The sequence below is a fragment of the Monomorium pharaonis genome, chromosome 3 (genome assembly GCF_013373865.1).
Source record: "Monomorium pharaonis isolate MP-MQ-018 chromosome 3, ASM1337386v2, whole genome shotgun sequence".
Classification (NCBI taxonomy): domain Eukaryota; kingdom Metazoa; phylum Arthropoda; class Insecta; order Hymenoptera; family Formicidae; genus Monomorium; species Monomorium pharaonis.
In genome coordinates, this window is record NC_050469.1 from 14,880,350 (window position 1) to 14,904,594 (window position 24,245).

Below are 24,245 nucleotides of genomic sequence, written 5' to 3' on the forward strand. Positions count from 1 at the left end.
GTAGTCGTAGACAATATTTTCATTACGTACTGTTTTACTGATTACGGCCTACAACAGACATTGAGCCAATTCAGTGGGTGCTTACGATGAGCGTTTAGGTGTTCGGGGTTAGTTTTTAGTCACCTCTCTATGATAGCCGGCTTGTATATTATTGTTACGTCGTTTATATTATTGACAGCATGGTCGTAGATTTAGCGTTGTTACGACTAAAACACTCCATTGTAGATGGCCCTTAAGGCCCTCACACATGAATTGACATAACCATAACGTAAGGTTTTGACGCATCGGATTGGGCGATCATAACCGTAACCTGCCGTAACCGGCTAATTCAAGTACGTGATTGGTCGAAACCTTACTGTTACGGTTATGTCAATTCATGTGTGAGGGTCTTAAAGGCCTAAACACAATGCCAGGCAACAGGCAATAAGAACAGAAATAATGAAAGAGAGAAAGAGAGAAAGATCTTCTCTCTTTTTCTCTTTCTTTATTTCTTGTTCCTATTGCCTGGCATTATGTTTAGGCTTTAACTTGAACGTGCAAGTCGTGTAACCACATGCACTGGCGGCACACGCGTGAAAGTAGCACATGCGTCGGATACGTGCAACGTGCAGCGTGCTCTACGGCATTCGCCGACTCGCGCCAACTCGCGCTACACGCGGACGTGTTTCTCGTTTGACGGCTGCGCGCGAGTGCACGAAAGGCGCTTCGCTCATCTTTGTCACCTCGACTTTTCTTTGCCGAGGAAAGTATTTTTCTTCAATTTCTTCGTCTTTCTCGCCGCGTGAGAAGAGTCGGTGAACATCGCTCGCGCCTTTATTATCGCGAAAGAGCCATATCCGAGATATCCGAGTCGTCAAAACGGATAGGTAAGACTTCAGTTCAGCTGCGCTATCCTGCACCATCTACACTTGAAATGAGATGGATACGTGACCGACGTGCGACGAAAAAGAGACAAGAAAGAAATTTTGCGAGAAAGGAGAGAGCACAACTCTTCCAGATGATACACAAACAAGCCCTGAGCGCTCTCTCTCTCTCTCTCTCTCTCTCTCTCTCTCTCTGTCACACACTCACACACACACACTTACTCTCTTTTTCTCGTCCTAGAAAGTTTTCCCTGCACTTTTTTTTCTAGCGGTCGAAAGTGACCTCATACCACCTCACACCTTACGTTTTGTTACTCCGGGCCGTAGAAGCGTTTATCGCGGTCGAGGAGGCACGTGAACGATCTCGGCAAACATAAATTCCACAAATACCCTCGCTTCCTTACGTTTCGTCAGCTAGGTAGAGTACAATATGGTTTTGTATTCTATTTCGAAAGGTGAGATAGAGAAAGAGAGACAGAAAGAGTTCTATTAACGGTGACGACCGAAGGATATGATTAGTTAGATTTATATTAGTTAAAGAAATTAGATACGTATTGTTGGCTAATATTCTATATTCAGTCACACGTGATAGTTTATCACCTCTGTGAAAAAACAGGCTTTACTTTTATTAATAGATTTGTTCTCTTTAGATATATTGAACTTGTATAATTCATTTTTTTTTCTTTTTTTCTCTTTGATGGGAAAAGGAGGAAAAACAAACCATGCGAGTTCAGCTAAAAAGTATAGGTTTAATATTATATTTCCACTTATATGTCGACTCTTCTTACTTTTAGAATGGCTCGTGGACAACAGAAGATACAGTCTCAAGCAAAGGCAGCAGAAAAAAGTGCAAAACTAAAGAAACAGCAAGGACATAGTGCCAACGATCAAAAAAAGGCAGCACAAAAAGCGCTTGTGCACGTGTGTACTGTATGCAAGGTCAGAATCTTTGTCTTTATTCTCTTCAAGAAGGAGTGAGAAGTCACTTTGGGCTTTAACATCCTTTTCTTAAGTTTTACTCTCATGTACTCAACTCATGGTCTAACCACGACTCTTTCATATGTCGTTGTGTACTAGTATATTACTAGTATATTGGAATCTTTGTCATCTACACATTTTTTTGAAAGCTTGGTATGAATATAATCATCAATATAAATTTGACATAAATTTTTCATTTTTAGGCCCAAATGCCAGATCCTAAAACTTACAAGCAACACTTTGAAAATAAACATCCCAAAAATGAGCTGCCAGATGATTTGAAGAATATATGAGAGTATAAAGTGTTGTGGGGATTGGGTGAGAGCGCATGAAAAATTTGCTGCAACTGACAAAGTGATATAGTTCAACATTCATCATCTGATCATTGCATAGTTTCAGAAAATAAATCTTGTTAGTGTTTTAAGTAATCTATCACACTCGACGGACTTGTTGTGCATAACTCAGAATGCTAAGCAATCGATGATTTACTTTGTAGAAAATCTTGATTTGTAAATGCTAACATTTTTCACCTACGTCATATAATCGATACTTTTCATATAAGCGTTACATCTGAAGATTCTGTGTATATTTCTAAATAAAATTCATATAAATTTAATGGCAAAATTTTGAAACAAATTTTGACATAAGAAGAATGACAAGAGAAATGCAGCACCAACAATTTCTTATTTTACAAAGAAAGATATATAAACATAATATAAATGACTAAACAGAATCTTAAATCATTATTTAACATTGTGTGTGTGTGTGTGTGAGAGAGAGAGAGAGAGAGAGAGAGAGAGAGAGAGAGGGGGGGGGGGGCATTTTATCCATGTTTTTTATTATACCTTTATTATTTAAAAGTTCCCATTTGAACAAAGGTATTACAAGTATTTCCACATTATAAATTTCTCCGTTATGAAAAGAATATTATTTTTTATCATTGACTTTGTTGCATTTTCTTTTAATAGTTATAAATTTTAAGAGATAAGGTTATAAAAAACGGTTGTTTAAATTACTAGAGTTTGAATGATATATACATAACAATCTTTGACTACGTGACTGCCAATTTATAGTTGATTGTATTGTATGCTCTTTAAAATAGGAATAATCACAGCAAAAATAAATATATTAAATATTTTCCTTTACATTTATAGAGATAAACATTTTTATTTCTGTTTTTACAACAGAACTTGTCATTTTTGCATTATACTAAGCTATCCATAAACACATGCATAATTCCTCCTGTTGTTATAGAAAAGATTAACGATAATGCATTTTTTATGCTTGTAAAATATGTAGTACTTAAAGTACTGTAAAACTAAGAATAATTGATTCACATCTTCTATTGTTATGTATTTATGTAATTTTAAGAAATGTAAGAATATTCTGTTGTATTCTTCAATAAAGAATCCATTATTCTTGGAATGTGATATTAACATATTTCAAAATGCGTTGCTACTTTCGCTCGTATGAACACGACCCAACATATGTTTTAATTAAAAATTATTGTAATCCCATTATACGTTATATTGAGCAAGTATTATAAAACTATGTTCGATTTTGATTATGATCATCTTTCGTACTTTTATTTGCGTTCACTATAGATCAATGACTTGCAAGTCATTGCTTGCGTCATAGTCTTATATTTTCTTGTTATTTCGTGGTGACGTTGTAACATGATCCAATAAACTTTATTCGTTACAGCATATCTCTCGGACATATAAAATAAAACGGATATATAAAATAATATTTGCCATATTAATATTTGTACAATTTCGTGGTAGAAAACAGAAATAATATGGCACAACGAGGCCCGAATTTTTAACAGCTGTCTTCAGATGGTAATTATTCACCATTAGCGAAACATTTTAAATTAACTCTAACATGGATTCTACTGTTAAAAAATGCTGTTAAAATCGTACACTCCTAATTTAGGATCTGATATACACGTGGTTCCAATATAAAAAAACCTGGCGGCGATTCAAACAGAAGTTATAATCAAAACCATTCGTATAGAAAATTGACAATCCATGTGGAACAAAACAATAAACAGAGACCTCATTTCGGGCCGTAAGTGCAGGAAGGTGTGGATCTTCTCGCTTTGTGTGAAAAGTCGAAAACTCGTGGATCAGAATAGTTATAGATTTTGTTTTGAGTCATAAACACGAGGAAGTGTGGGATGGAAAGTTGAAAATCTATGTAAAAAGAATAATTATAAACTCGTGTTTTCTGTACAAAGCAAGAATTCATCTTTTTGTGCTTATGGTCTAAAAGGAGGTTTATAGTTAAACGTATGTTATTGTTTAAATAAGTCATTGTTTAAATAACTTATTTAAATAATTTGTTCAAATATTTGTGTTTTTTAAATGGAGGTTGTTTAGGAGTATGTTGTTGTCATATTTTGATAGTATTTGTCCAAGTTAGAGCTAATTGAAGTGTTTCGTTAATAACAAATAATTATCTAAACGTTACTAAACCGAATTATCGACGGTGCGTAGAAACTGTTACATCATATTGAGAAGTAATCCAATGATAGAGTCATTAGCACAGCAGTATATGAGTCTGCATATTTGCTCACGCTGTCGCACACAACGACCGTTATTTATCACAGTATATATAAATGCGATTGCCGTATCACTGCGGCAGTTTTCATTTAAGCGCGGTTTTCGTATTCAACATTGGACGAGAGTCGCACGATTTCGTCATCGAGTTCGTCATCGAGTTCGTCATAAGTTAAAGGTACGATATCTCGTAAGAGAAGAAGATATAACAGGTTTTCAAAGGTACAAAACAGCGGCTTTATTCAAGAATCTTTTTAAGAAGAATGATCGAAAGAAAAATTAAGTAGAAATTAAATTTAGATTTACATCAATTTCTGTTTTTTTTTTGCTGCAGTTTATTAAATTCAGATCTTATTATACTTTTCAAAGTTGTTATCATAATATTAATTGTCATAATAAATTTCTCCCGCTACCATGCACTGCTCGAATTTCAGTGATGCGGATCGAGTTACATCATTAATTTGTTTAATTACATGACTGCTTTCACGTTTAATTTTGATCGAGATTGTCATCCGCGCTTAATCAGAGTATATCGGTGTTCTCTGGAGTAAATAGAAAATGCTAGGAGATGATGGAATTACTCCCGATGGAAACATGGCATTATAATGTGAAGGGAGAGGTCATCCTTCTCTCATTTGCCCTCGGTGTAAATCTGACGCACGCTTGACTTGTGTCAAGAGTCCTTAGCTACATTTATGCAAGATAACAACAATTTATGTGGAACAACATGATGACGAAGGCATTTGATCGATCTTGCAGATAGGAACTTATTTTGAATGTGTAATTAATTTTGGTTATTAAAAAAATAAGGTTGTAGTAATAAAAAATAATTAGCGTAAGATAACGAGAAAAATAGTCGATTGAAGTTATTAGATACGATAGTGATATTCGCGATTAAATTTACATGGTCGAGTAGAAAATGTAGCCCCAAGAGAATAAATAATTGCAAAATTATAAACACGCTCTACGTTACTATATATATATATATATATATGTATATATATATATATATATATATATATATATATATATAAGTATATATGACTGACGATATGATTAGAACAACAAAGGCAAAATAGCGATGGAGTGTAATTCCTTTTTAATAAGCTTACTTATAATTCTTTTTAATATATCATTGCTTTCATATTACAACTGTACTGTCTGGTAAGATGTACGTTGGTTTCGTAGTTTTGTCGTACACAGTAAAAAAATTTGTGTTAAATGTAACAGATATCGCATGTCCAAAACGGTCCACAGAAATTTTTGTTAATTTAACATATTAAACATATGTTAAATAGCAACATAAATATTATGTTATATTTTAACATAAAAATAAATGTAAATTTTATAATTTGACATAATTTTTATGTAACAATTTAATAAGAAAATTATGTCCAAGTAACACATGTAATATTTTAACATTATAATAATGTTAACATATATAACGTGTAACAATAACATATTACTACTATATATGTTATTTTAACACAATTATAATATTATTTTAACACGTTATATATATTAATTTAATATACTATATATGTTAAATAATAATTATTCTAGAAATGCTGAAGAAATTTTTTACAATTGCATATATAGATTGTTCTAGGGGCATCGATAAAAATTTTGTGCGTATATTATTGGAATCAGTCCAATATTATAATATATGTGAATGTAATCATACTTGGTTCTCTGTTCTTGGTGAGCCCCTTTTATTTACCTAATAAGTGAATCTTTTTCACAAGAAATGCGCCGATTTTGGGGTAGATAGTAAAGTCCTCAAAAATGAAATGGTCCTTGTTAAAACTCAATTATAGAGTAAATTCAACATTTTTTTCTGTAAATTTTAACAGCTAAATCCTATCACTAATAATAAGGAACATATTTATTGTGTAAAATTAAAAGTACGTGTGTAAAATTAAAAGTATAATACATTGTGTTACTTTTATACTTTTTTTAGCTATTCTAATAATTTAACACTTTACTTGAATTAACACAACAGCAATATGTTAAAGTAAATACGTTAAATGTACAAGCAAATATGTTAAATTTTAACATGAAAGTTTTAACCAGGATATTTTTTAACAAGAAAACATAAAATTTTTTACTGTGTAAGGTCTTGTTCCCTTGCGATGGAGGATTCCATCTTTCGTACTCGTTCTCTCGGTACGCCAGCCGAAGGTGTCAAGGATCAATATGCGGATGGTAAAGCGGCAAAGATTTGGGAGTTCTTTATCGGCGATGTAAAACAACGTACACAGAATTATCGGGACTTCTTGACGGGCCTACTGCGGGAAAAGGGATGTCGTCGAATATTGGATGTCGCCTGCGGTACCGGCATTGATTCCGTGATGCTGCTGGAAGAGGGTTTTGAAGTCGTTAGTATCGATGCGTCTGACAAAATGCTCAAATATGCACTAAAAACCAGATGGGATCGTAGAAAGGAGCCTGCCTTCGACAAGTGGGGTGAGTAAATTGGATATTTAATATTTCGATAAGATCAAATTTCTTGTTAAGCCAAAAAAGGTCTGAGAAAGAATAAAGAAAGATAATACAAAAAATACTCAAAATACGATGAGAAAAACGAGCTAATCGAGTTATTTATTTCATAAAAGTGAGTTAATCAACTTACATAGAAACTTGAGATAATGATTGACGCAAGAGTTTGTCTCTATTCTGATTGAGAAACATTATAATGACGTTATGTATTTAAAAAGATTTAAACAGGGCTGGGTAATAATTAAATTAAGAAATTAAAAATTAAATAATCAAGTTAAAAACTTAATAACTTTTAGCTTGATTAATTTTAAATAAGTTAATTTTTAACTTTAACTAGTTTTTAAAATATATAAACTTTTACTTATTAACTTTTGTTCCTAAATTGGAAATGTATTTATATAAAAGAAAAAATTATAAAAGAGAAAATATTTTCTCATATAAAAAATTATTTCTTTGTAATTTTATGCACACTTAATTTACGAATAAAATATTAAATTTATTTGATGGTCCGTGTTATAATTGTTTTCTTATTTAGAGTAATTTAGATTTTTTAAATTACGACACTATGATTTAATATAAATATTACCTTTTAAATTTAATTTAATTTAATTGTAATGTAATTTTTAACATAATTAAATTAATAAAAGCTATTAACTTAATTTAGTAATAAAAATATTAACTTACTTTGTATTTAAATCAATATATGTCAATACAAACTTATTATTATTAATATGTACAATAAAAAATATTAATTATATATACAGGGTGTCCAGAAAGAGTTAAACAACATATTAATGGAATAAGTAAAAAAAAATTGTGTCCACATAATTTGTGTTCAAAAATTATTTATTGAAATGTTTATGATATATTTGATAGATCGAAGCTGTTCGACAGTCATTAGTTTAACGAGTAAAAATCTGCATTCTTGTAAAAGGAAGAATTTTCTCTAGAAACATTATAATTATTATAATAATTGATAAAAATCTTTGAACATTTATAACTTTTTAATAAAACATTTTATACACAAATTTATATGAATTTTTTTCACCTATTTTTTCAACCTTATTAAAACACACACACACACACACACACACACATACACAGTAAAATTGAAACCAGATAAAGTAGCACGGCAGTTTTATATCACTTAAAAACAGTCAGCAGATTGCTTATCAGTTATATACTTTATCAGTAAAAGAAATACAAAAACGATCTTTATGTTTGTATCAGCAAAGGTCAATCGCGACTTTTTGTTTTCTAATTTCTAGCCTCCAACTTAATTTCAATCACTACTATATGCTAACAGAATTGAAGCTTATAATTATATTAAAGGTTATATTTAATAACTATCTTATCAATATTTATGTTTTAATTATTTTTAGAATATTGTGGAATTATATTCATAAAGTGCTAAAGAAAGGTTCCAGAAGAAAAAGCAAAGATTTTACTATTGATATCTGATTTTAAAAAATTCTGTATGTCCGCAAAAAAACCTTTGTAATCATATTTTGATCTTTTGGTTTGTAATAGTGATCGAAGAAGCGAATTGGTTAACTTTACCTAGCGATATTAGTCACCTTATTGAAGAAGGTTTTGATGCTGTTATATGTTTGGGAAACAGCTTTGCCCACATGCCTGATTCTTTCGATGATCAGAGAGAGCAGAGGTATTAAATTTAATATATAGTTCATTAGATTAGATTAGTTATGATTGATTTTGAAGCATTGGTTCTCAAACTGTGCTAGCAAAATCCAAAAATTTTAAGTGAATTAAACTTGATATATTAATATTGAATGTTTTATATATCCACACACATATATTATTCATTAAATATTTGATTGTTCTAGACAAGCCTTGATAAATTTTGAACGCTGTGTAAAGCCGGGAGGCTTACTGCTCATCGATCACAGAAATTATGATTACATTATGCGGACCGGCCAAACCCCTCCAAGATGTATATATTATAATGTAAGTGTTATTAAAAAAAATGTAATTATCCATTATTACCGTATTAGAGGCATATAGTGACTCAAAAAGTCATGAAGATATATTTATTTCTTAACAATTTACAAAATTATTTTAATTACTTTATTTACTTAGCTTGCTACATTTAAATGAAAAATCATTACATTTTTTCATTGACTTTTCGTCATTTAGAAAAATTTTAGAAAAATTAAAAGTGATTAATTTTTCATATTGCAGAGCCAGCATATGTCAGACATCAAAACATCAGTGCTCTATGTCTGTGGAAAACCGAAAATCGTTACTATGGATTACATGATCGCTCTGGATGAAAAGAAAAAAAACGATCCCGAATATATCAGTGAATTTAGACTATCGTATTATCCTCACAGACTAGCAGTTTTTCGCGATATGCTGACCGAGGTATTCAGTCACAGAGCAAAACATACTATTTACGGTGACTTCAAACCGCTCAATCAGATCGAAGATCCCGCGTTTTATATTCACGTACTGGAGAAGCAACGTTAAATTAGAACATTGTTGTAACTACATGACATTAATTCTTAAACCGTATTGTCAGTTCTTCGGAATATAAATTCCATCAGAATGATATTCAACGTAGAATATGTTGAATTAATCTGCCTATACCAAGAACTGAAGTGTTTAAAATCAGTTAAAGCAAGATTTTTTATTGTATTTAATGTAAAGTCTGTCTAATTAGAATTAATTATATATAGCAAAATTTTATGACTGCCAAAATTGTCACAAAATGTAAAAATATATTAATTAAGAAATATATTTTATATATGTTATTTGTCTAACAAAAAATTCTTTATTTATCAGGAAAGAAGCGAAAAGATACGAACTATAGATCTTCGAAAAATACATTTATTTGGAAATGAAACAACGAAAGTATAGGTTTTAATGTTTTTATTATAAGTTTGAAAGCAGCTTCTTCATTGAGTATTCTAGCCAGGCTTCGTTCGATGCTACAATTTCATTTCTCAAGGATATTCTTCGAGTGATCATTGACGACGATTTGCTGGATAATAATTGGACGTATTTTTGTATTTTCCCATTTGTTCTCTTTCTTTTTGTTGTGTTTCTCACGCAATCGATGCTTCGAATGAACGCAAATACGGTGACAATAGGAAGACTAAACTTTATTTGCTAAACATCAAATCGACTATTCTATGTAACTTTTACTCATAAATTGATCGCAAATGCAACGATACAATTTTTATAAGAATATTGAACCATCCAAATAAATCATTCCGTACTTTTCACTCAGGAATTGACATCAAAATACCTGAGATACTTATCATCTGTTCACATTATCAGTCGTCAATGATCATTTCAAATTGAAATTATCGGCGGAGAAATTGCTCTCACAAATTCTTAAATCCACCCTCGAGATCACTCTCTATTGAGCCCCACAAAGCTTTACAGAGTCTTGTCGTTACGTAAAGAGTGGTCACGCTATCGTAGAAATCGAACCGCAAGAGATTATCTTTCAATAGGCAGATAGAGAAAACATAGAGGAGGAAGGGATGAGAAAAAGAGTCATGAAAGACGTAAAAATCAAGTTTTGATTTCGTTCAGTTTGATTTCGTTCGATTTCTGCGATGTACATACACGTACTTTCTACCGTGAAAACAGGGGGTATTTTTCGTCAGAAAAATGATTGAAGAGGACAATTTACAAGGCCAAGGATTTGTGTTACGAGTGCAACGAACTGCCCATATAGAAAAATGGACGAAGTGTTATAGCAAAAATTCTTCTCTCCCCTTTCTATCAATATATAATATATATATATATATATATATATATATATATACGTATATATATGTGTATCTATATATTTATAGTTTTTTCCATTTTCAATCATTTTTTTCCCATGAAATTCGTATCAATACCTATCACGGCTTTTTCGACGGTCGTTGCGAACACTCTCGTCGTCGTATCGAATTTCCCTATATTTAAGGCTCTCGAGATCGCACGCGACGATTGTGACATGCTACTTAGCGTGTCGTAGCTGTATACATAAAAACACAATGGTAATATACATAAATTATACTATTTTAAAGTTTATTTTAATCAACATTGCATGAGATGAAAAAAATACCAAGATTTAAATCGCCGCTTTTTAACGATCTTGATTTAAAATAATTTATATTGAAAAATGAATATCGCTGATAATGAAATTCGATACGTTTTACTTCTATAGGGCTTGTTTACTTGATCTAAAATCTAAAGCTTAATATAATATTATATATATAATACAATATGTGGAAACAATATGTAGATTTTGTATTTTGGAAAATTGATGATCAAAGCTTTCGCAGCAACTTTCGAACGCGGATTTGTACATGCCGTGTATTAGTAACTCGTTGTAACGAGTCGCGAGAATTGACTTGCTTCTTGAAACTTTATTTCGAACGAATAAGCACGTAAGGTCAGGGACGACGATTCGTGTTACGACATTGTTGTTCGAATGATGATTGTTCGTATTATTCGCGAAGTAGCTGATGTAAAAAGTTGTAATATCGTATTTACGCAATAATAATCTGCTGTACAATATGAATTACGAAAGGAATTGTCGCAAAGAATATGAATATTTTAAATTATGTTTTGATATCGCAAATGTATTTTTTATGTTAGCTATATTTTTTGGTATAATTTTTATCACAAATAAAAGAAATCTTACTGCAGGTTTGAAGTTTTGCATAAATTTTCGCAACAAATAAAAATTATTATTAAAAAATATTTTTAACGTAATCGAATGACAATGAAATTACAATTTAGTCAAATGAGGCAGAACACGAACGAAAAGATCTACTTTTTACATAACTACACGCAGGCACATCCATTTTCACTCTCGTTTTTGCTTTCCTCTCGTGACTTTTCTACAAAATTCCTTGATATTCAACGAGCAATTCTTTATCCAATTTTAATTTTTTCTTTGAAATAATTCCATATTTTATATGTTTAGTATTTGTCCAAAGCTGTAATATTGTATATGCCCCTTATTAGAAATCTAGATTCAGTTAGAAAAAAGAGAGGATAACAGAAACTGTGTGTGGTAACATTCTTACATAATTTTTAATTTAATTGTTAAGAGTTCTATCGACGATTAATGCAATACTTATAATATTTTCATATTTCAAAACGCTCGTACCGTATTTGCATCGTAATGTTTCCAATAAACTTTTTAAATTTAAATTTCCTTTTTTTGTTTCTCATAACTTTTGTCATACATTCGATTGTAGTTTGTGAAGTTAACGGAGATAATCTTCTAAGACCTACCGAAGGTGCTTAACTTTGTTAAATTCTGTCATGTGTTAATATCACGAATTAATTGGATAACGAATACAAACTTTCGCGTTTGTAATTGAAGTTCCATACATATATTCTTCACTTCCTCGCCGTCACTTTTTGATACCGCATTGATTCTAAAAGAAATATCTGCTACTTACAGTTCGTTGAGTGTATTTTACAGTAACAAATAGAAATTGCGAATATTATTTCTCGGATAAACCGACATTATAGCCGGTGAACAATTTTTAAGCAATGGAGCGCAGAATTGCTATTCGGGTTCGCATCGCGTACGTTTCCATATTGTGCAAGTTTCACGTGAAGAAAGTAAAAGGCAGTTGTAATTGACAAATGGATTTTTTTAACTTTTCTCATCGTGCTGTAATGGGTTGTAGATGCAGTAGTAGCTACATTTTCGGCTAAAGGATTCTTTCGAATCTTATGGCACGAATCAGAGCATTGGTATTGCAAAATACACGTCTTATAGCTCAATTTTTTAATTTAATTTAACTGTAAACGTTGTATAAAAATTAAAATAAAATAATGCTTGTTATTCATCTCTGTTACGGCTTTTAACTTTGTTTTCGTGACATATCTATTTGATTATGCAAATCGATGTCACTCGAAATAGATATACTTTAGTTATTGAAACGCACGGATGATAACCCCACATGTTATGAATTAAATTTACACAGATGTTGTTCTATCGTTTACGAAACTAAGTGGAAATTGCAAAAATCGAATATTTTAGCATATAATGACGTCCGTACGATATGATTAGTATATGAAAAATCTCAGCATATCGCATTTCAAACCGATGCGCGACAGACTTAATTGTTTAATTGGCTTAATGGCTACAATTTCAACAGTGTTAAATCTTTTTCTTTGAGTATAAGTATATAAACTATGATAGAGTCAGCTATATCGTTTCTGTCTCTAAAATCTATTTAACAAAGTTCTCGATTTTTTAGTAATTTCTCTTCATAACAGGAAATTATATATATCTCTATTTATATGTGTATACTTATATATATATATATATATTCTTTGTCTTTTATTATATTTGCATATATATATATATATATACCTATAATATTTATGTATATGTACACGGGCAAATATATGTATATGTGTATTTTACGTGTGTGCACGCGTATTTGCGTCTGTACTTTCGATTTAATCAAATATTTTCAAATGAGAATTGTGCCTTTGCTCTTCATAGTTATTTAGGATAGAAAAATATTAATTTTTTATAATTGTACAACTATAAAAAGATTAAATTAAAGAGATAATTAGACGTAAACAATAGCACACTATTGATACAAATTAATTGTTTCTTTTATTCTCCTCAAGAAGCAATGGCAAGTAATTTCGATTCGTATAATTAAGTATGTGATAATTATATTATATGATAATAATTCGAACTAATGAATATTTGCAAAAGCTTGATTGTCAGCTCGTTTTATCATTAGCAAAGACGCTATCCTCGTATGCAGCAATAGCAACGCTCTTTCCCACGTCTGTATGGTCATAATTATGCAAATATATATACATGTCATATTACAAGATATATACATCTAATATTGCTGTTTTGGCTTCGTATATATATCGTACGAATTTGCAAACGTAGCGTCATTTTTGCGTAACAATACTAATCTATTTGCACGAGAAACTTCTTTTGATGAATTAACATCTTCATAAACTTGAAGAGCAAATTCTCGAAGTCAAATCACACTTTCATTGCTTTATAATTATTTCTCATGTAAAATGCAATAAAAATCAATAAATAATAAAATAAAAAAACAAAACGTTTTATCAGAAGTATTTCAAAATAATAAAATTTAATGTAAAATTGATTCGATCATTTTAATTTCAGTTTTAATCAAAACTGTTTAAGATGTATTTACAATACATGTCAATACAACAGATTGTGTTGTCGATTTCATTCCATTCAAGATTCCATTTTAAATAGAATAATGATCACATTTGCAATTCCATAGACTATTTGTTGAGTGCGATGAGTCAATTATTTCGATTCTTATTTGATTTAGCTCTTCTACTGTTCTGATCTAATTATTTAGCATTATTCGATAACACTGTTTAATACATTTAACATTAAAAGAAAATCACAAACGTAATCTTAATTGAAGATTCTAAGTATTTTTAAATAAAATCCTCTTATCTATCAGAAGTGCTCAAACCGCGTATTAAAATCTTTGATTAATTCTCCTACAAAGGAAAAAATTATTGACGCCATGAAGCCTTCGAGTTTACATTCAGGTACCTTTGCTATTGCAATACAAATTCTATCTGTCTATAGGAAAATATGCTTAAATATCATATATATGCACTCAATCTAACTGTTTCAAATAACTGAATTAATTGTGCAAAATAAAATATAAGACAATAAATATATTTAAAACTCCAATTACTAATTTTGAAATAAATAAATTACTAATTTTAAACTTTAAAGATATTAAAAATACTATTTAAATTTATACTATAAAGAAAAAAGTAATTTCGAAAATGTATACAGTTTTCATAAGTCAGAAATTTTTATATTTGTATTTAAATCAATCACCTAAAACTTTTAAAAAATTATTTGTCTGTTTAGACCTTTTTTAGCTTTCAACAAGTACCATAAATTTTAATATCATGAAATCTATAGTATTACTAAAAAAAATAAAATTATAGAAGAAAATTTAATTATTTCATTTTCTTATATAAAACTTTAATTATTTTATTGTACTATTAATTTCGTTTTATATTTTTGTAACGTATTTTCATTTTTGGGTGTAAAAGTCATTTTTGAGTCTGCTTCATGATATTTGTTGAAAATTAATATACTTGGTCAAGTCTGAACTATATACACTCTTGATAATCTGATTAGATACCACCATTACAAGTTATATTACGAATCACATGCGCGAATGCTTTAATAATTACAAAGTACCACTGCGCTGTCTCGTTAAGAGAGACATTGGCTTGGTGTCGATGGTTCTTACGTAAATCGTTTTTTATGGCCGGAGAGAGGCTTAGAAATGTAGCATAATCGTATAATGATGCTATCACGAAACCCACTATGCGCGATGCATGTGATCTGTATCTACCTACGTGTGTGTGTGTGTGTGTGTGTGTGTGTGTGTGTGTGTGTGTGTGTGTGTGTGTGTGTGTGTGTGTGTGTGTGTGTGTGTGTATCCACAAGGTGGATGTACTCTCTCAAAGAGTTTCGATGTATCTTGAAAAAGCCGTCGCAAGCGAATAATTCGTACTTAAAATTGAATTTATTTACCTCGTTTCTTTGTTAGTTGTATCGCTTTTGGCCATGTAGAATTACGCTGGCGTTTTATTTGTTCGAGGTGAAATCTTGTAATTTCCCTTATCTATTCCTTTATTATGAAGAGTAATTAATGAAAATGCAAAGCTCTTCTCTTTAAATATATATTACGTCTATATTATCAAAGTCGATATATGGACATAATTATCGACACGTTACAATTGTGAACAATGACGTTTGCTATTCAAAGAGAAGCAGCGTTAATTTACTCAATCGTGTCGTTGGAGAAGTCCAAGCACACACGTGAGGTGGGCCAGCAACTAAATTTTCCAGTTGCACCAAAATAATGAACCATCGCCTAATATGCCATGATACACGTAAATATACAAACGAGAGAGATACAAACGAAATAATAGCTATTGTTCGATGTACAACATACGTGAACGTTTTAGGATAAGATAATCGATCGTGATCGCAACCATACAGACTCATGTTTTCACGAGAGGTTAAACTACCAAGCGTATCGAATAATGAACTTTTTGGACCGCGTCGCGGTAGATTGTCTCGAAAGGAAGAAGAAAAGAAATAAGCGCGGAGCGCGAAAAGAACTTTCACAAATACTCTCTCGGTCTGGGTGGTGGCCTCTTACGGTCAGATCTTTCGACGGTCCTGTCTGCGACAGCCCTGTCGATCGGGCCACCGCTCGAATCCCGATCATCGGTGCACTCGAGCATCTGCGTGGTCTCCGTAGCTTCTGACGGGCTCATTGGCTGCGTGGCGAGAGGAGCGAGCGGCGCTGCACCTTTGTTACGCGATTTGCTGCGTCGCTTCCTCAGGATAAGCGGCCCCAGGGCATTCGAATCGTCACCACGCGACGTGGAAGCCTGCGCCAGTCGCTCCAACAGCTCCTTGTTGACATCCCGTGATGATGACGACTGATGGTGATGATGATGATGATGATGGTGCTCTTGGCTGGTTTTCGACATGCGTTCCGTCGCCGTCGACTGCTCCCGATAACCTTCGCTCGGTGTCGTGGATGTTGACGTAGTAGCGATCGAGAGTCTACACTCAGTAGTTTGAGTTGCGGACTGAACCAACGTTACTACGCTCGAGGTGACAGGTTGCTGACTCTGGGCCCCACTTAGAGTAAAGGTCGGAATCTTTTGTTGCTGAGAACCGTTATTACTGCCACTGGACGATGTTCCGGCAGCCGGAAATTTGTTCATCAGCGCCTGCAGCATGTCCTCGATCTTAGCCAACCGCTGATTTACCCTTTGCACCTCTAGCTTCAAATCCACCTTCACTTCCAGTACCGCCGCGAGAATCTCTCGTTCGTGACTCGATTGCTGCGTAATCAAACCACCATCGTAGCTCTCTAAACGTCGCAGTTGCAATTGCTTCGAATCCACGCCGAGGATCTGTTGTGGTTGCTGCACCTGCTGTTGCTGCGGATCTTTTGAATTTTCAACATCGCCGCCTTCTTCGATCGTGCCCCCTAATTTGCCCAACTTCGGGAAGACCTTGTTGGTGCCGACACTGGAACCTGGACGCGCGTCTCTTGCGCTAAGAGATCGCTTGAATGGATCAGCAGCCGTGCCCGATTCACTACCAGTATCTAAACTTGAGCTACCTGCAGCATCATATATTTTTTCATAAGTTTCTCACCGAATGCACAATTTCAGTTCTTTTTTATTGCTTTAAGTAGCATTATGTATCTGATTGATTCAATTGTGTGCAAATGCAATTAATAAAAATTGACTTTTACTTTTACCTAACAAACGACCCCACTTGCCCCCAGGTCGTGTTTTTGTGATGGTTGTTCCACCTTCCTCGGTAGTAGAGAGTTTCTTAGCGTGCGACGTTTCACCATCCTTAGCATCTTTACCGTCACCCTTTTCTACGTCGGCAGTGTGTTTTTCACGGCGAAATCTATACGGAATAGAAAAAGAAAAAATCGTCTTTATCTCCAAATACAAGCTATTTACAAAATATATTTACATACAAAGGAGAGAAGATAAAGGCTGGTTATTCCCTAGATTTGGACCAGGGCAGCAAAATACAAATGCATACAGAGGGACAAGAGTGTGGTGAAGGGGTGCTGAACAAAAGATCATTCTGATGTGAAAAACTTGACTTGTTTATTTATATATACATATATATATATATATATATATATATATATATACACCCACACACATATATGTACATATATATATATATATATATATACATATATATGTATTTATTGAATGTCGTTCTCTTTTCTGGTTCGATTATATCTACGGTGCATCCTCGAATTGATTCGAGGTCAAGCTAATCGAGATATCGTCGTAGCGTAGAATACAGCCGCCTACTATCGAGAGCTAGAAAAAGGAAGATAGCTCCGGTCGGAGAAGATTGGCCGGCGATCGAGCGACTTACAGTGCGACATGTCTACGGGATCCACGACGGTGGGCGATGTTGGCAAAACATACGGGAGAAAAACGGAAAACGTTGGTAAACATCGATGATAAAAATTCGGGTTAATTTGCCATGAGAAGACTTTTATAAAACGCTTTTTACAGACAAGTAGCTTCTTAAATAATCAGACGCGTTATCGCATCATCAATAATAACCCTAGTAGCAAAAAACATTGGCGCAATATTGGAAAGTAATATAAAGACAATATTTCCAATTGGTCCAATATTGTAAAGTGGACGTTTATCTTATTTAGCCAATTTGTCTAAGCAGAAATATTGATTCTATATTAATTGGTTCAGCCATTGAGCCAATATTAAACCAATAGATTTTTCATATTGAATTTTTCATTAATTGCATTTTAATTTGGAGCCAATATTTTATGACCAATATTAGCCTTAAATTGGGAAAACATTGACCAATACATTCCCAATATAACCAATTTTTAGCCAATATTAACCAATATACTGCCAATGTATTTTACTACTAGGGAACATTGGGAATTACCGGGGAGCTTTGACGCTAAATTATTATACAGGTCTTTTACTACAGTTTCTTAATTCAACTTAAAATTGATGGAAATAAAAAACCATTTAATACATTTTTAGAAAAGCTCTTAAGAGGTTTTGTATTTCACAATTAGATAAGCTTTTGTATCATTGATTTTACGCATAAAATAGTGAACTATATCAAATCTATTATAATAAACTAACAAAATAATATAATTATTTAATAATATCGGTAATTGTGTAGTTATACGAAACCACCTCCGATTTCCTTTACATATGTTATTAAGGTCATCATCCTGAGTAATGTTGTGAAGGTTTCAGGTTACGCTTGGCATTTATTAAAAAGTTATTAACACAGTTTTCTTGAATTATTTGTAATTTTTGACGTTGAAATTGTCACACACACACACACACACACACACACACACGCACGCACGCACGCACGCACGCACGCACGCACGCACGCACGCACGCACGCACGCACGCACGCACGCACGCACGCACGGGAAGGTGGTGCAAGTGGGACCTTCGGCTCCCGTCGATAGGGGTGCCCTGGGTAGAAGTGCGCGAAAGTACGGTGCGTACTTTGTTGAGGGTAAATGTCTATAATAGTTACTGGTGCGAAAAAAAAATTTTTTTCATTACCAATTAACAAAACTACTATAGAAATGGAATGTAAAAATGTTTTTAGGGAGGAGCAATGCTTCAATAACAAGTTACAGGCTTCGCTCTCCCCTTGTACCCCGTTCACGCGTTTTCTGCACCATATGGGTTTACCACTTTAAGATTTAAGTAAAGCAAAGATATCGTGTAGCTTTTTAAGAAAGAGTGCAAAGACTTGCCCCTCCCTAATAACATTTCTACATTTCATTTCTATAGTAGTTTTGTTGATTGGTAATGAAAAAAATTGATTTTTTGCACCAGTAGCTATTATAGACATTTACCTTGTTGAGAAATAACTCCGGGGTACGCCCTTTACCGACGGGTGCGGCAAGAGGGGGCCAAAGGTTCTCCTTGCACCCCTCGCGCGCGCGTGAATGTGTTGTGTGTTGTGTGTGTGTGTGTGTGTGTGTGTGTGTGTGTGTGTGTGTGTGTGTGTGTGTGTGTGTGTAGCCACAGCGAAGAAGTGTGGATTAAGTGTCTTCCAAATAATTCGTGAAAACTTTCCGTGTTAATAACTTTTTAATAAATGCCGAGCGCGGTCTAAAACCTTCACATTATTCAGAATGATGACCTTGATAACATATGTAAAGGATATTGAAAGCCACCGAGGTGGCTCCGTATAACTACATAATTACCATAATATCAATTGTTTTAAAAAATGTAAAAATTATTTAGTTTAATTATTTAATTTTTATTTAATTAAAAAAAGATCATATTACACCAACCAGTGTCGACCAACGTTTATTTTCTTTTAGTATATTATATTTCAGGTCGATGACAACATTTTGGGGTGAGAAATTGCCTGACAAACTTTGGGAATGCCACTTTGTCAAACATATTAAACGCGAATAGCTATGTTATAATTATAAATTGCTGATGCTGTCACAGTGCCGTTGTGACATAAGGCTCGCGTAGGCAGTGAAAAATGTTATAATGCGTTTCAAAGCACGCCAATTCCTCTCGGAAATTAATTAGAAATTAATCAATCAACGATTTATACAGATTATTATCTTTCATTAAAGATATATTAAAGTGAGTGTATAACTACTATAATAATATTATAATAATATAAACTAAATTAGTTATATAAATTTTAATTATATAAACAATCATTTAAAAAACGTTAAATAATTTCCATTCAAAGTAATTCTTTTTCCAAGTTCTAACGTATAGTATATTCTATATACAATCCCTAATTAAAATATTAAAATGTCATCATGCATTTGATTGAGTTGACAAAAGCGATTTAAAATCTTTCATATTCGATTAAATAAAAATACACCATTATTTATTACAGAATTTACTAATGTGTATGTTTAAAATAAACAACAAATAACTTTATATTATCTCATTATTAGTATTATTACTTAAAAAAAAACTCGAATTTATCATGCATGTAAATCAGAAGATAATGCCTATCATTAAAGTATCTTCATTCAAAAGTATCTTCTGATAATCGTCAGAATAATAATCATTAGAAAAATTGTTGTAAGAGTAGTGAATATAAATAGTTATGCTACAAAAAAATAGCGTAAGATTATCAAAAGTCGAGAGGAATAATTGGCAATAAAAGCATATTGCGTGTGAACCAGGCAATTAAGAATAAAAAGATCACAAATATATATGTATAAAATCGTTGATGATTATAATAGAAATTTTAAAAAAGCAGATATTGTAAGAATATTGTAGCTATAAATTGTAAATGCAGCGTGATATTTGTTTTTAGTTCTTTTTCTGGCATTCCGATAATTTCTCGGGCAGCTACATGACAATATTTCTTTTATGTTCGTATGTATATACGAATATGCACTCTCATAAAGATATCGAACTATAGCAGGAATTAAAGAGAAATCTGAATACTAGAGTGTGCGCGTTTGTCACATGCATTTCACTTTGCATAAAAATCAAAGAAAATCTGATGCTCATTAAGTACATCAGGATTTCGGCAGTTTCTCATCTCACAGAACTGTAAGTTTGTGTAATTTTATGCGCAATTAAAAATAAGATTCGTAGTCTTTAATTATATAGATAAGATATCGTTTGTTCGAAAAATATTATTGCCAATATAAATTTTGTTAAATATATTAAATTGTATAATAAAATTCGAACCTTTTACTTAATATTAACAAACCTTGAAGGGATTCTATATCGCTATAGTATTACGCCTATATTATTTTGTTCTAGTGCTGAAAATAAAAGCTGGCAAATATAGTTGCAAAGCTGTATAACGGACGGAATAAAAACTGTACGAAATCCTGTAATTTGCTATATGACTCTGGCTTTTAGTTGTAAAATATATTATATGATTATGCGAAAAAGATTATGCGCATGACCTTGTAAAGCCGTATATTTTACAGCACTCTAGCATTCGTTAAAAATTGCAGAATCACTAAAATTATACTGATACAATACCGCAAATAATGTACGTCTCGTAAAATTGCTGCTAGAAGATTAAGCAAACCGAAGCATCTTTGTAGTATTAGCGCAAAATCTTTAGACAGAAAAGTTAAGACATTACAAATTATAATAAAAATTTGAATTATTTACAACAAAAATTGTCCAATAATCTTTAAATATTAATCACTATCAAATAAATCTTTTATTTTTGGTTCATTAATTTAATAAACATTAGTAAAACCATAAAATAGTATTACAATATTAAATGTAAAACAAATAATTATATTAATTTTACATATTTATATCAAAGATATAAAATAAGATATATAATACATAACAGATCTATTTAATAAGGATAAATGTAAAATCTGGAATGGCGGTTATTACTCTCCATCTGTTCGTATTTCATTCAATGTAGACGTAAAAATTTATCGTTGTTCACATTCAAGCGTGTGTATAGCAAGTGCATATACGTTATACCTTTTGGCTGGCACATTACGGGACACATTACGGTATTTATCGTATCGGAAGGATAGGAGATAGGGGAGAAGTACCCGAATATGTGTGCAGGATGTTCTTGAATGACAATGACAAATTTTAGATTGAACGTATCTTGGAATGATTTAAAATCAATATCGTCTCAGCGAGAATTTATCAGGATTTTTTATGCTTTCTGGAATTAAATTAGATTAAGATTTTGTCAACGCAACATTCATTCAAAGTAAATTAAATAAAAAATTAATTCTTTTAAAAGTTTATTTTCAAGTAATTTGTAAATTACTTATAACTTGATGTACTTGTTTTCTATTAATTTATTTAAGAAAAAATTTCAGCTTTTTACACTTTGTGGTTGGCATTGAATTAAGTTTGTCAATGTTACACAAGACATTCTGCGCATGTTGTTGTTATCTTTTTAAGGAATGATGCAGTTTAATCCCTTATTTGCTTAATTATCATTAAAAATAGTTTTACTTCAGAAATAAATTGTTTACAATAAAAATCGGTTTCATATAAAATCTCTCTTTATGTATAAAGCAAATTGGCTTAAAGTCTTTTTAAAAATAAAGTCATTTTACTTTATATTTTTCTTATCATATTTTTTAAAATTGACATATTTTGACAATTTTATAATATTGACTTAGGGATAAAGATCAGACGTACACAACAAGACGATAAACTCGGAATCATCGGAATGCAAATGTGGGATTAACCCGCGGAGATACGTGCATCACGCGCGCTGCCGTGGTATATAGTATCTATTCATGAATATTACATATATACACATGTACACGAATATTGAAACAGGTATTTCAGTATTATATGCATAATGTAATATACAGTATACATCGCGATGAGTAATAAAACTGCCACGGTCATAAGGTCGGCAATCATAATGATAATAGATATATAAAAATCAATGACAAAAGATAACGGTATAATAATGATAACAATAATAATAATAATAACAATAATAATAAGATGTGTACGTAGCGAGGAAAAAATGGCAAAAAAAGAATTGGAGAAGAAATAAATACATAAGAAAAATAATGAAATTGCCTAAAACTCGGCCAGGGTGGCAGGACGTTCACGGTGAGCTCCTCGTCGGAATCCTGCTGAGACCGTCCGCTCACGGTCCTGGACACGCCGATCTGGCTTTCCCCTTCGCTCTTGAACCTTTTCGGAAAGAACAGGCCAGCCAAGCAACACGATCAACAGTCACATTCAACACAGCCACAAAAATCCGCGAATAATTTCTCTATATATCACACACTACTTCTGTCATTTCTTTCTTTTTTATTTCTCTCTTTCTCTCTCTCTCTCTCTCTTTCGCACGTGTCACCCAGGATGTTGCATGTGTACGCACAAAAAAATATAAAAATGTTAAAACGTCCTATTGATAGCACAATAATAAACTGGAATCTTTTCAAGTCTTAATGAACCTACTTTTATAATCTTCTCGTTGTAACTTTTTAATTGTGTTATTTTGATAGTTACTATTATTAATATATACATTATCGCATGTGAATTAAATTATTCTTAATTATTTTAATACGTACATTATTAATACATGGCAATTAGTGCACGGAATTATTTCAAACTTATCAAAATCGAACGTGTAATAATAGCACGTCCGTATAGAAGAAGAAAAGGATCGCATATCCTTTTACGCGCACACACACTTTACACATAAAAATATTTGAATTAATATGTGAAATTTTATAATTTATCATATATCACGTGGGAAATTCATCACTTATAATCTATAAAAGAAAAAATCTCGCATGCTTCGATAAAATTCTTTGATTGCCAAAACGAAGCAGACACTTTCGAACAATTTAATCGTTAGTGACAACCAGAAGTCGTCAACTACAAACTAATACTTGCAATAATTATAATTTTCTCAGCAGAAATCCATTCCATAAAATTAAATTCTTAACTTTATAATTCAAGATTATTTTAAAAATTAATAAATGTCTATTTTGTGCAATTTTAATTTTTCTAATTCTTTAGAATTAATTCGTTATGACTAATATATTTGTTTCAAGGATAAGTAATTGACACCGAATGCGTTCGATTGTATTTAGTAACTAAGTGACATTAATCAAAAGTATTTTCTTACCTCGAGAAGATCTTGCGAACTAGATGATCCTGAGCTTGATCCAATTGCGGTTCATTTTTCCTCCTTTCGGCCAATTCTTTTTCTCGACGGACATCGGCGACTTTTCGAAAGATAAGCTGTGCACAGAATTCAACTTCATGTACA

The 24,245-nt window shown here is 32.1% G+C and overlaps 3 protein-coding genes across 10 annotated transcripts in view; 2 read left to right on the forward strand and 1 right to left on the reverse strand.

Moving 5' to 3' along the window:
* Positions 1–608: 608 nt before the first annotated feature.
* LOC105837905 (zinc finger protein 706) lies at positions 609–3,545 on the forward strand. 3 transcript variants are annotated; one of them, XM_012683080.3, is made up of 3 exons: positions 609–866; positions 1,658–1,802; positions 2,045–3,545. In XM_012683080.3, exons 2-3 carry the CDS (start codon positions 1,659–1,661, stop codon positions 2,132–2,134), a joined length of 234 nt encoding a protein of 77 aa, XP_012538534.1. In that variant the 5' UTR covers positions 609–866; position 1,658; the 3' UTR covers positions 2,135–3,545. The 3 variants fall into 3 exon arrangements, with proteins under 3 accessions (XP_012538534.1, XP_012538535.1, XP_012538533.1); XM_012683081.3 differs by lacking the exon at positions 609–866 and adding an exon at positions 1,079–1,318; XM_012683079.3 differs by lacking the exon at positions 609–866 and adding an exon at positions 1,079–1,281.
* Positions 3,546–4,306: 761 nt separating this feature from the next.
* On the forward strand, positions 4,307–12,572 carry LOC105837902 (glycine N-methyltransferase). The gene is made up of 5 exons (XM_012683074.3): positions 4,307–4,580; positions 6,519–6,868; positions 8,432–8,567; positions 8,749–8,869; positions 9,104–12,572. The coding sequence occupies exons 2-5, from the start codon at positions 6,535–6,537 to the stop codon at positions 9,389–9,391; spliced, it is 879 nt and encodes a 292-aa protein (XP_012538528.1). The 5' UTR covers positions 4,307–4,580; positions 6,519–6,534; the 3' UTR covers positions 9,392–12,572.
* The window catches only part of LOC105836810 (potassium voltage-gated channel protein eag), a 99,615-nt gene continuing 85,148 nt past the window's right edge, over positions 9,779–24,245 (reverse strand). For 3 of the 6 annotated variants that reach the window (XM_028193593.2, XM_036285051.1, XM_036285052.1), the window contains 4 exons: positions 24,102–24,217; positions 23,039–23,155; positions 17,227–17,384; positions 16,067–17,085 (listed from right to left, as the gene is read on the reverse strand). In XM_028193593.2, coding sequence (XP_028049394.1) covers positions 16,067–17,085; positions 17,227–17,384; positions 23,039–23,155; positions 24,102–24,217 — 1,410 coding nt within the window. Of the gene's footprint in view, positions 17,086–17,226; positions 17,385–23,038; positions 23,156–24,101; positions 24,218–24,245 lie in introns of all 6 variants that reach the window. The other 3 variants (XM_012681097.3, XM_028193596.2, XM_028193599.2) reach the window with 3 other exon arrangements.

What these genes read in the sequence shown, in the direction of transcription:
- LOC105837905 (XM_012683080.3), top strand. Translation starts at nt 1,659, where the DNA reads ATGGCTCGTGGACAACAGAAGATACAGTCTCAAGCAAAGGCAGCAGAA. An exon ending in ACGTGTGTACTGTATGCAAG is followed by an intron (nt 1,803 to 2,044) that starts GTCAGAATCTTT and finishes TTTCATTTTTAG; the next exon opens with GCCCAAATGCCAGATCCTAA.
- LOC105837902 (XM_012683074.3), top strand. Translation starts at nt 6,535, where the DNA reads ATGGAGGATTCCATCTTTCGTACTCGTTCTCTCGGTACGCCAGCCGAA. An exon ending in GCCTGCCTTCGACAAGTGGG is followed by an intron (nt 6,869 to 8,431) that starts GTGAGTAAATTG and finishes GGTTTGTAATAG; the next exon opens with TGATCGAAGAAGCGAATTGG. An exon ending in CAAGATGTATATATTATAAT is followed by an intron (nt 8,870 to 9,103) that starts GTAAGTGTTATT and finishes TTCATATTGCAG; the next exon opens with AGCCAGCATATGTCAGACAT.